This window comes from Lingula anatina, chromosome 9, assembly GCF_051362555.1.
Source record: "Lingula anatina isolate TDL-2025a chromosome 9, LinAna3.0, whole genome shotgun sequence".
Lineage (NCBI taxonomy): Eukaryota > Metazoa > Brachiopoda > Lingulata > Lingulida > Lingulidae > Lingula > Lingula anatina.
The window spans coordinates 12,311,222-12,324,721 of record NC_141775.1 but is presented as its reverse complement, the minus strand read 5'-3'; the positions used below and the strand labels follow the sequence as shown (position 1 = coordinate 12,324,721).

General features: G+C 38.0%; 1 protein-coding gene across 4 annotated transcripts in view; it reads left to right on the top strand.

The window, feature by feature from the left end:
• LOC106160886 (eukaryotic translation initiation factor 4 gamma 3-like) overlaps positions 1 to 13,500 on the top strand; it is a 53,426-nt gene that overhangs the window by 10,702 nt on the left and 29,224 nt on the right. For 2 of the 4 annotated variants that reach the window (XM_086995818.1, XM_086995817.1), the window contains exons 4-7: positions 7,210 to 7,331; positions 8,276 to 8,455; positions 12,448 to 12,639; positions 13,119 to 13,308. In XM_086995818.1, coding sequence (XP_086851944.1) covers positions 7,210 to 7,331; positions 8,276 to 8,455; positions 12,448 to 12,639; positions 13,119 to 13,308 — 684 coding nt within the window. Of the gene's footprint in view, positions 1 to 7,209; positions 7,332 to 8,275; positions 8,646 to 12,447; positions 12,640 to 13,118; positions 13,309 to 13,500 lie in introns of those variants that run through there. The other 2 variants (XM_086995820.1, XM_086995819.1) reach the window with 2 other exon arrangements.

The window sequence follows — 13,500 nt, the reverse complement described above, 5'->3', positions numbered from 1 at the left end:
GAATGAAATGCGAGTATTTTATAGAAAGGTCTAGAATATTGAAGTAATAAGAGGGCTGTTTACTCCCACCCCTTCCTCTGTGTTAATGTCAAACGGTTGAAATCGTGCGCTGGCACTAAGCACATATACATGGGTGTGCAAGTCCGGGGGGGGGGGGGGGGGTGGATATGTACAAACACGCACAGAGAGAGAACGATCGCATTTACAACGAGTTGAGCCAGAATCCTGGGGACTAAATATGGCGGACGTACATGAAAGTAAAACCACCTAATCTTTTAATAGTCTCTCTGCCTCTCACACGCCTCCCCATGTGTCGTCCCAATGGAGCCGAGATTTAATGACTGTCCCCCTGCAGGGACGACATGTGGGGAGGCGTGTGAGAGGCGGAGAGACTATTAAAAGATTAGGCGGTTTTTCTTTCATGTACTTCTGCCATATTTAGTCCCCAGGATTTGTAAAGCCTGGCCCAACTCGTTGTGAATGTGATCAGAGAGAGAGAGAGAGAGAAGGGGGGGGGGGGGGGGTCTTGCATTACAGTAAGGAAAATGTTCCAAGATCAGAATTACTTCAAGTGTTGGTTGTGGTTGCAGTCTGGTCTGTGTCACACACTACTGACATGTCTCTCCACATGCTGACTTGATAATCATCCAGCAACATGCCATGTCATGTCAATTTATCCATAGAAACCATGACTTGCAGTCTTCTCATTTTTATGTACAGACACAGATGTGTCTGTACATATAGCCATCATCTGCGTCTGTCGTCGCCGTCGCCGTCGTCGCTGTCGTCGCCGTCACCGTCGCCGTGCACTTTTACCGATAACACCATAAGTGGAAAACCATTTTACCTTTTGACTTGAAACTTGCAGAACTGATGAATATTCATAAAACGCAGGTCAAGTTCGAAAATCAGCATGATCGGGTCACTTTTAGGGAATTTATGCTGTTTTTTCACTTTTTTCAGCATATATGCAGCACCGATAACACCATAAGTAGAAAACCATTTTACTTTTTGGCTTGAAACTTACAGAACTGATGAATATACTTAATACGCAGGTCAAGTTCGAAAATCAGCGTGATTGGGTCATTTTTAGTGAATTTAGGCTATTTTTTTCTATTTTTTCAGCATATATGCAGCACCGATAACACGATAAGTGGAAAACCATTTTACCTTTTGGCTTGAAACTTACAGAACTGATAAATATTCATAATACACAGGTCAAGTTCGAAAATCAGCCTGATCGGGTCACATATAGGGAATTTATGCTGTTTTTTCACTTTTTTCAGTATATATGCAACACTGATAACACAATATAAGAAAAACAGATTGGCCAATTGTCATTATACTCACAGGAGGGGCCAATCTTACTAAAACGCAGGTTGAGTTTGAAAATCAGCATAATCAGTCCATTATTTTAGAAGTTATGCTGTTTTTTCACATTTCCTCACATTCAATTCTTAGGCATGTTAACAGTCTCATTATTGAACTAGTAAGATACGTAAAAGTGTTTGTTTGACATTTCCTGCATCTTAACAACATTGTTAGTTGATTTTGTAAAAATGATGGTAAACTTGTTATCATGTATTGTGTAATAAAGTGTCAAAAATGGAAATAAACTCATATCATTGCAGTTTGTCAGATGCATTCATCCACTATGTTCAGAATCTCAGAATGGAGGAAGTTGGACATTTAACACTGTTCTATTGATACTTTTCCCATCTCATCAATTTTCTTCATTGGTCATATAAAAATGGCAGTAAACTGTTTATTTTGTTTTATGTTAAAAAAGTGTTAAAAATGGAAATAAACCCATTTCAGAACAGTGCTGTCTTGTTTACATTTTGGCATTTTCAATATGTGACTTTAAAGTTCCATGGGCCTGAAGACTTTTGCTAGTTACATTTTCTGAATAACCATGATACTAATATTTTATAATTAAAAATTGATGGTCATTATGCTGTAAAACATTATGTAATATTGCATCAAAATTTGAAGAAACCCCTATTTTGGGCAGTGCTCCCATGATGACCATTTAAGGAAAATCATGTCACTTACTGTTCTCAAAATTACAGGAAAGAAACATGGGACTAAAATACAGCTTCAGTAGGCAATGCAGTCTGTTTGGTAAATTTTTCTGGCAATTAAACAGTTTTTTGTGAAAATTTAATTTTTCACATATTGGCATTTCCAAGGTGTGACTTGGAACCTCCACGGGCTTGAAGACCCATGCTAGTCACATTTTGTGAAAATCCATGACACTTATATTTTATTATTAAAAATCGATGGTCAGTATGCTGTTAAGCATTATGTAATGTTGCATCAAAATAGAAGAAAACACAATTTTTGGTGCTGCTGCCTTGATGACCATTATGGGAAAACCATGTTACTTATGACTGTCAAACTTTCAAAAAAGAAACACAGGACTAAAATGCAGCCTGAGTTAGAAAAGCAGTCTAATTGGCTTCTTTTTCTGGAAGTTATACATTTTAGTGTAATATTCATTATCTTTTTGGCATATTCATTGTGGGACTCGGAGCTCCCATGGACATGAAGCCAAATGGTAATCATATTTTCTACATGTCCATCCTATTTATAGTCAAAAAACAAAAATTGGTGATAATTATTCTCTAATTTATTATGTAATGTTACATCAAAATTGACAACAATCTTTTTGCACTGCTACTGCAAACATTATGAAAAGAAAACTGTGCTACTTATTATAATTTTAAACTTACAAGTACGATTTTTAGGATTGGCCTTCAGCTCATGAGAAAACCAGCTCTATTGGATTATCATGTTTATTGTATTTATGCATTTTTTGTGAAATTTTCATTTTTCTCATTCTGGCACTTTCTAAGTATAAACTTGAACTCTGATGGGCCTGGAGCATTATGCTTTTACTTTCGTCTGTGTTACCTGTTGTGCATAAGTTGATGTTGACTGTGCAGTTAAACATAATGTATTATTGCTTCAGGATTGGTAGTCTCCTATTTTGGGCATTATGGTTTTGTGCTTTTCTTAAGGTGTGACTTATGGGCCTGAAGACCTTTGAGTGGGTCAGTCTGTAAATTACCCTTGGGTATCACTAGATTAATTTCAGAGTTATAAAGTCATTTGCTTTAATAGGCCATTAAATGAGATTACGTAAAGCACACTTGTTGATATTTCCCTGTAAACTCCCAAAGGTAAAGCTCTCTGCTAGATTAATAATAAGGAAGCAGTGATAATTATGCAGGTAAATTTTGTTTAATATTGCAAATAAGTTATATATATATATATATATATATATATATATATATATATATATATATATATATATATATATATATATATATATATATATATCAAACTGGAAGATTAAAAGTTTGAATAGCATCTTCATTGGAATTATATTTACCTCAAGCTCTGCCAAGGGGGTTATATTTTCACCCCTGTTTGTCTGTCATCCACATAACACAAAAAGTTATGGACCAATTTTGCAGAAATTTTCAGGAACTGTCGGAAGTGGGCCAAAGAGGACAATGATTAATTTTTGGTGGTGGTCTGGATCAATAATCAATCAATTATCAATAATAATCAACAATTGCTGCCTTGGCAGAGGTCTGCACTCTCAAAGTGCTTTTCTAGTTTTGTTGTTTTCCTTTATAATTTTTTCTCAAACACTTGCATTTGTGACTTTTAACTCTCATCTGCCTGGGGCTCTGCACATTTTCTGTATTTCTACATAAGCAGTTGTATTGTTTTTTATGTCTTTAAACATTATGTAATATTATTTTATGCACTGTCATCATTTTTCAAATATTGAGACTTTCATAATGTGAATTTGAACTCTCATGGTCCTGAAACTGTAATCTTATTGAAGGGGTGGATTGAGACCATCTTCTGGGTCTTCCGGAAGACAGTCAGGTTATTAAGTTTATATTGACTGGTATCTATTTTTTTCTGTTGGAAGACCATCAAAATGGAGGATGGATCAACATAGATACTTTGTAATACTGTCAGAAAATATCTCTGGGTCTGCTCCTGTTATTGACCATGTTACCCGTTGTACAAGATTAAAATTCAGTGTTGACTGACAGTGCTATTATAAGCATTATTTATTATTGCATCAAAATTGACAAAATGACCTTTTTTGCATCTTTATTTTCTGTTTTTTGTCTGTACATTTGACAGCTTTGCTGCCTTGTTCATGGTAGCTGTAGATTGATTGGCTGTAATGGAGAATCCTGTAGATAACCACATTTTATTTTTAGTGAGAAATATGTCACCAGTGAAGCGAAATAACTCCTCGTGGTTTTTATGGTCTCAAGTTCATTAATCAACCTTCTCTTCTCCCCCCCCCCCCCCCCCCCAAATCCTCTTCTTGCTCCCATCTCCACCTACCACCCCACCCCATTTCCCCCAACTCCAGACCCCACCCCCACTGGGACTCCAGCATCTAAATTCCTCATTTATAGAAAAAGTCCATTCTGAATCTTGTCTGAACACATCTCTGAATGCTGGCCCAGAAGACTAGCTTGCTGGAATATATAAAAATATACAGAAGCTGTAGGGGCAGCATCAAATGAATACATTGTAAGCAGTGTCCATGATCTATATTTCATACGGAGTGTATACATCCTGGTATGCAGTATCAGTTGTGGAATGCACTCAGGACTGCTGAAGTAGATATATATTGAGTACATCATAAAGGCTGAGGTGGGGTTGGGGGTAGCACTTAACAAAAATGGTAAGTTGGCAGGCAAATTTATCTATTTCTATCAATTTGGTAGAAAAGTGTGATATACAAACCATTAAATTGCAGAAATGGCCGAAATTACGCCAATATTTTCATGTATTGATTTGTAACAGGTTTGGAGGGGGTGGAGACATCTAAAAGAATCTGGATCAAACAAAGCTGGTCCACTTGAAAGCTTGACGCATACGGAATCCCCTAGTAGACACTGAATAGATTCCCAATGGGAATTATGCGGTAATCTTTCAAGTGGGTCAGCCATATGTGATCTGTTAGACCTTGGATCAACTTTGGTAATGAATGCAGGCTATGCAGCCATGGTCATTATTGATCCCCCCCCCCCCCCCATAATTTTTTTTAAAAATTATAAACGACAAATAAATAAATAAATAAATAAATAAATAAATAAAAAAAAACAAAAAATTTAAACATAGGATGGTGATGATGATGTTTGCACATATATTTCACAAACAAGAAAGTAGTTTAATGATTTTTCCGGGTCAAAAATAGTGTTGAATATGATATTGGCACTGCTGCCCTGCCTCACATCAAGGAAGGGAGTGTGATATGTTATCCCGGCAAGAATAAATACAGACTGTTGATATAATCTGAGGTGGCCTTGGTGCCTGTGTTTATGTGGTAGCCTTATCACATACATAGGTATATATAAATAAATATATATAATGTGTGTTTTAGAGGACCACGTACCAGTTAATAAACAATGTTAGAACAGTATATCTTACCTAGGACTTCCTGGCTGATGTAGTAACCTGATTTCGGTATGGTGTGCTTATCAGGTCAGAATGAACCTGTGGTTTCTGGACAGACTTTGGTAACTCGGTGAGCGCATTCAGAACTGTGGACTAACAGATCCGTGGATCAAATATGGCCGACCCACTCGAATGCTTGTTGGGTAATTTCCGCGGGGAATCTGTTTAGTGTCTAATCCGGATTTAAGTGGCAAGCTTTTATATGGGTGGCCATATTTGATCCGTGGATCTGTTTATTTAGTTATTCTGCTGGTCTAAATGTGCTCAGTTATGCAGCAGGAAATTGGTGAAGGACTTGAGGAAATTGACAGAGTCATTGACTTGGAAGTGAGTCTGTGAAATATCCGACACCAGGATGGATTGGGAAGATTATCTTGAACCACAGAAAGGGGTGGTGAGGCTGCACCTGGCCTCCAGATAATTGTTACTGCCCTTCTTCTCGGGCACTGGCTTATTTTAGGTGGCGCTGCGCCACCTGAAAACAGGTCGTGGAGAACATTGGGCACGGATCAAATATTGACTTTCAAATTATCTGACAATTTGAATAATATTTAGCTCTGTTTGACTCCACTAATCTTACATTTTGTTACACCATGTCAAAAAGACCCTGTAATGATGGTGTTGTACAGACTTAACTGCTGCCACCCACACATCTGTTTTGGGTGAGGATGACAGGACCAAAGTGTGACCATGTACGTTTCTAGCATAAGTATTGCTGCACGTCAGGTTGAAGTTAGTTTTGTGTGATATGATTGTCATGAATTAAAGATAAAGCCACAAGTTGCAGTGGAGATCTCTAAGCATCAGTTGCCTTGTTTAGTGATGAGAGGTGGAGGGGGTGTGTCTGGGAATTTTAGGCCTGTCATGTTAGCCAGAGGTCATCCAAAGGTCACCGAGAGGTCAGTAGGACAGTGTCAGGATAGGGCCAGTGGTAATGGCTAGACACAGGCAAGCTCACCTGAGGATTTGACTTTTTTTATTCCTATACTCAATACATATAAATAATGTTATACACAATACATGAAGAATATTACTGAACAGATGTGCTCAGCACAGGATTATGTACCATAATCAGATAGACAGATAGAAAAAAAGAAAATCACACTGGATTGTGGAATTCTTGTCCTGATGCCATTGAAGACAAGTGTGAATGAATTGATGCTATTAAATAGGGAATACAAAAGGAGCCTCTTAGTTTGATTCGTATGGTAGGGGTGTTGCGATACTGTTAACTCTACAGAATAGTGGTCAAAGTGCTGATGTTGTACAGCTTTTAAATGAGCTTTTGGGACTTGGCAGTTTAAAGCCCAGAGAGTTTTTTTTTTTTTTCAAAAAAGACTAAGGATGCTTTCTCTTTCCCACCCAGTGCATTACTTTTCAGTAGCAAACCCAGCAAATGTTGTAGAGCCCCCTTTTATGCTGGCATTGACGTGCAGAAACGGCCCAGTCAAATGATGAGATAATTTCAGACTTTCGTTCTTCTGAATTTCCAGTGGAGACCGTGTTCTATCTCTGACTGACTGAATAGATGTGTTCTTTTAATCCCTGGTTCTGTGATGAAGAATTGCTTAGGACTTGCCTGCATAACAGATTAGAATATTCAATTTTTCTTCATCTTTAAGTTGGATATTAAAAAGAAATCAAAAAAAGAAACTATTTCATTATTTACCTGGACCTGGAATAATTGGTGTATTATTTCCCCAGGAGCAGAAGTTGAGTACCAGCCAATCCAGCAAACTGGATTCCCTGTGCAGCAACAAGTCTACTATCAGCAACAGCAACAACAGCCACCACAACAAACGCAGCAGCAACAGGAACAACCACAAGTAAGTCACCCCTCCACATCTCTCTCTCTCTCTCTCTCTCTCTCTCTCTCTCAATCTCTCTCTCTCTCTCTCGAATGCGGCCTGTCTCTCATTCTCACACATGCACTCACATATGCATGTGTCAAGACGGGGGCGTCTCGATAGTCCGAAGGTTCATTGGTCCGAAGGTTCATTGGTCCGAAAAGTGGTTACATTTTCATCGATTTTTTAATCAAGGGTTCATTTGTCCGAAGGTTCTATAATGAACATTCGGACCAATGAACCTTCTGACTATTGAACCTTCGGACTATTGCTACGGCCCCGTCAAGACAACAGCATCTGTTCCACCATGAAGCACACTTCTGCTTGTAGAGCCATTGGTAGCATTCACAACCAGTTGATACGTGGACTAACTATGGGGAAACTTGAAAGAAATCTGCATAACCTCCTTTAAATTATGTTATTGATTTCCTTCCTCCTACGCTTTTCCAGCAGGGGCAGAGCAATTTAATCTTGGTACATGTTTTCAAGTATTTGATCCATGGACTTGTTAGTCCGAGGATCAAGTGGTTGTGAATGCTCCTATGTCAGTGCAAGGTGTCAAGTACAGAAGTAGTTTCATTTCTGCGTGTTTTCCAAACAGCTCTTTACATCAAGAAAGTGCTAATTAAAAGCTTCCACCTGATAATTTTCATTTGACAGCATGTCTTCCATCCTACCTCCTGTACTAATGGGTTACTTATTATTTCTCAATCCCTGAGTAGGAGTTAGTTAATTTATTTCATCCTAAAATAATTTCGAAAACAGATGAAGAAAATGGAAAACAACTTGGACAAGAAAGTTGTGATTGGTTCATTTCATTATTTGTTTCTGTCCGTACAGAAAACACATGAAAGAAATTGGAAAACAACTTGGATGAGAAAGTTGTGATTAGTACATTCTGATCTTTGTTTCTGTCCCTGCAGGTTCGTACAGCTATAGTGTCAGCCACCGGAGCCACCACTCATGATCTAAACAAGCCGCCCCTAGCTCCTCAGTCAGCCCAGCAGATGGCGGCACAGAACAACCCCTCGGGACAACAGAGTATGGCGGCACAACCTCAGTACCTTTATATGCCAGCCACTAACCAACAGAGTATACGACAGGTGAGATATTGATAGATTATATGAGACAACAGAGTATGGCGGCATAACCCCAGTACCTTTATATGCCAGCCACTAACCAACAGAGTATACGACAGGTGAGATATTGATAGATTATATGAGACAAAAGAGTATGGCGGCACAACCTCAGTACCTTTATATGCCAGCCACCAACCAACAGAGTATACGACAGGTGAGATGCTGATAGATATATGAGATAACGGAGTATGGCGGCACAACCTCAGTACCTTTATCTGCTAGCCACTAACCAACTGAGTAAATGACATGTGAGATATGAGTAAATTTTGAGACTTACATAAAATAATTTGATGTTTAAAGAGCAAGAGACTATTTAGATTTCAGTGGAGTACATGGCTGGTAAAGCTGTTTGTCAGAGGTGGGAATTAACTGGATATTTTTTGTCTTTTAATTGCACATCTAATTCAGAAAGATCTGAGAAAAAAAGGGGCAAAAACACTGAATTTAAAACAGACTGGAGTACAAGAAGTTGAAATGGATTTGAAATAGTCATCATTTTGAAACTAAAAATAAAATTGATAAGATTACGTACAAAGAAGTCAACAGAGGACATGCCAGGTTGTACGTGTTAATAACAATGTCCTGAGATGTGACCTGAAGGTGCAACTGTCTGTGTGTTGAAATTGCTGCCTATCTCACCTAACACAATGTGACCTGTATCTACACACACACACACACACACAGCCAGCATACTGATCTTTTCAGGTGTTTATCCCTGATTTTTCAAACCAAGGACCAGTTTAACAATAGTTTCAAAGATGAATTAAGTACAGAAAATAAGTTTACTCTAAATATATTTCAGAAGGCAAAAATATTAAATATAATACTGGTCACTTATGTAGGTCTGCTAGAGGTTATGCGGAGACTGGCATTTTGCCCTTTTTTGACAAGGACATCTTCAGGGAACTGTCACCACAAGTGACACTGCTGCATAACATTTAGCACATCCATGTGAGTGTCCAGTATTAGATTGGATATTTTTGCCTTATGAACATCACAACTGAATGAATCATAATTTATATCGAAAATAAAGTTCATTTTATAACTTTTTTTATCAACTGCTGAAAATTTAAAAATAATTTCACCAGTTTTATCATGCAGAGCATGCTTATATACTTAATAAATTATCAAACTTAAAAAGTAAAGCCTGGCATATATAATTCAACTAATTATGTAGAAAGAAGTGCAGAGGTCAACACCCTTTCCTGGTATTAGGTATTATTGAAGTAAGCAACATTGAGGAAGACTGTTAATCTCACTTAGAAATTACACAGGCTGTACAAATACTCCCACATCACCCTGAAAATACACAGTGCTCCTAAAGTTTCTAAACTTAAAGGTAAAATGTAAACTGGAGTAACATTTTATTTTAACTTTTTATCATCTTAATTATATTAAAGATGTAAATTTCAAGTAAAAGTATATTAATTTCAAGTATAATTAAGATGATATCCCTCTTTTCACAAAGTCCTGTTTAATCTTTAAGGCTTATGAAAGATAGAGATATTTCTGGTGTGCCGAGATTTCAGGGTCACCCTATGCTCTGCCTACTCACCTTTTAATCCTTGCTGTGATTAGAAAAGCTGATGATTAGAAAAAGTTATCCCTGTCAGAACAACAGGTGTTGAAAAGTGAATTCCTCTTTTATGAAGCTTTGTGAAATCAGTTTTATATCCCCGGTTATACCAACAGGCTTTCATATGTTTGGCGTTTATGTCAATTTTTGATATCAATTTTTCATTAAGTAAATACTTGGTGCATATGTGACCCAAGTTAATATTAACTATAAACACACAATAATTATATAAGGTGTGTATGAGCCGTGTTCAGACAAGTGGTCATATTGGACTGACTGACAGCAGTAATTCACTATTAGGTAGCATAATTGAATCTCAAGGGATTGAAGATTGGTGATAACGTGGTCTCATTTTTCTTACAGAAGATCCCCTGGATCACTGGCAAATTCACTGTTTTCTCACTGTTCTAAGATAAGTTGTCACAATTTGGGTGTAAATGGGCCAAGACTCAAACCAGCCAAGTGTAGGTAAACATTGGACTTTTGCTGGCTGTTTAATGATAAACTTCTCTCTCTTAAAACATTTGAGGACCTGTATGTATTGCAGAGAGAGATAAAGATTGGAATAGAAATCCATGTCTCGGGGCTGCTATCTTACCGTCAATGCCCTGGCCTCTGAATTAGCAAGCGCAAAGTTTGTACAGCATTACTCAAGTCCAGTACTGATTAAGATTCCTATCTAACTAGGGGATATTTTAGATCTCGGTGCCTATACTAAGAGATGTTTTGTCAGACGTGGCACAAGTGTAAGGACACAGTGGCCATGGGTGCCTTATTCCTCTGGTAACTGGACTGGTTTGCTCCCTCATGGGGCACTTGCTGAGCTGTCATGTGCGACAGACGCCTCAGGACGATGAAGGTGATAATGGCGGAAGAGAGGTACGAGCGTGGATGGATGATTTACGAGATGATTGACAGTTGGGGGCAATCCCGATATTGTGGTTTGCCCAGATTTGCTCTACCATATAAGTGTGACTTTGACCGTTTTGAAATTAGGTACCATTTTGATGTTTTCCAACACAAGTTATGTTTTCTTTGAAGAAGTGGTAATAACATATTTCTCAGTGGTGGAAGTCCTGGGCTTTGTTTTCTATTGACTGTTGGCTGCTTCTGGGGATCAGTTCATGGAAGTCAGTCGTCGGCACTGTGAATGTGAACAGATGGCAGGCCATCCAAGTAGAGGCTGAAGGTCACATTGACATATTTTGTCTTTTATAAAATGACTGCTGTCCATCTTTCTGATAATGACATTGTGAGGAAATAGGTAGCTAGGAAAAATTTGTAAGTAAATGAATAGAAAGATACGTAGGTAGATAAATATGTAATAAGATACATTTATAATTTGAAATAAACTGAAAATCATCCTTTTCAAACCGCAGTCAACCTATTTCTTGCCAATGGGCCTTTGTTGACAAATGAACATGTGTCACATAGCTGAAGCGCAGTGACGTGGTGACATTATCCTCTTTCCTCCTACACAGATGTCTTAGTTCACATGCAGAGAGCGCCTGACGCTGCACAGATGGTTTATTTATTGAGGGGATTAGCATTTGACTTCACACATATGCTCCTGTACAGGCAGACACAAGTTGTTGGATGTATAGGAGAAATAGGGCCACGTGAGTCGTATTTCGGGGACATCATGTGTGAAATGGCTGACTGCTGTTTTTGTGGATTATGTCCCTAGAATCTAAGTCATTGACCCAAAAATAAGGTAAATGTGACGTGGAAAGTAAAATGTGTGGTTTGAAGAAATAGTTTCATGAGATAAATGTAAACTGTGAATGATATTCTACTTGTCAAAAGCCGTGAGGGTATTATCTTCAAAGTTACTACAGCTGTTTGCTGCTTTCTCCAGGATAAAACTGAAAAAAAAAAAATGATGATTATGACACTGTGTGATTATATTGGTTCTGTTGTTAAAGTAGATATGCTGGCAGTAGTTACAGGTGAACCAGAATTTTAGATCTATATTATTTTCCTTCACATCAATGTGGAATTCATTATTATTGATGTATTCAGAGTAGATATAATGCCTTGTGAATTATTTATGTGACTTATAATGGGCTACAGACAGTGATATTAAGTTCATTGAACAACAAAATTCACTTCTTACGATATATATATATATATATATATATATATATATATATATATATATATATATATATATATATATATATATATATATATATATAAATAGTGCTGATAAATTTTCAAAAGTATAATGTGGGGTGATTATATTTTTGCTCTCTGCATACAACTGTATTATGTCTGTTTGTTATTAATGTTAGCCTTGTGAACTTGAGAGAGAGAGATCGAAATGTACAAAATCATACCACTTCACTCACACTTCCATGTTTTCTCGTTCTCTCCACAGCCGTTTTTCCGAAGCCCGCAGCCCACGATGTCTCAGCGCATGCCCAACCAGGGGCAGGCGACGCGCCAGATGCAGGCGCAGTACGGCACTAGTCCTAACCAGCAGTACCCGTACAACACCATGCCCCAGATGTATATGCAGCAGCCCGGCCAGGGCACCTATATCCCACAGCCACAGCCCATGGTCATCCAGGTGAGGGTCCACAAAAGATGAAAGATTGTGAAAATGTGCTAGATTTATGTGGAAATCTTGGTATTTTAGTTTTGAGTTTTGGCCACCTCAACCCTAATATAGATCTGTGTGCCTTGACACTGGCATTTTTAAGAAAGTAAAAAAAAAAGGGGAGGGGGGGGGCATTTCTGTCATTGTGTGGGGTTCATTTAATGAAAATGTTCAAACATGTACTTCAGTTGTTACTTTTGTGTAAATCCTCCTCTTGCCTTAGTGTCTGTTAACAGATGAATTGTTATCAGGGAGTGTGGAGAATGTATCATTATCATGGTAACCATCTAACAGGCTTTGAAAGTCCAGATATTGAATTTTTTTTTTTTTTTTAATTGTTGGCCAGTTAAGTTAACTGTTGAGTTGAGGTAGAAGTTTGCTGCGCGTACCATTAATACTTAAGGGTCAGTTGAAATTTTAGTCTAACAAACTCCTACTTTCACTTTCAGTATCAAGCCCCTCAAGGCATCCGGCCCCAGTACATCACCACGTCTCAACAGGGTCAGTTTGTGGCAACCCAGCCGTATTATCAGACGGGACAAACCAGTCAGCCCACGCCCACATCAGAGTACAGCTCAGCCCAGACCACCACAGCGCCTTTCTTCCAGAAAACACAGATACGACAACCTACACCCACTTGTGAGTACATGATAATGATGATAATATTAGTAATATAATCAAAATATATATAAAATGTACTAATCAAATTAATTTTTGTGATGAGCTCAGTGGTGTATTGAAAGACCAGGAGACTACAAGGCTGGTGAACTAAAGTGTATTTAGCACTGTGATACTGTATGGTTGTGTTACCAGTAAGTCGACACTGTTGAC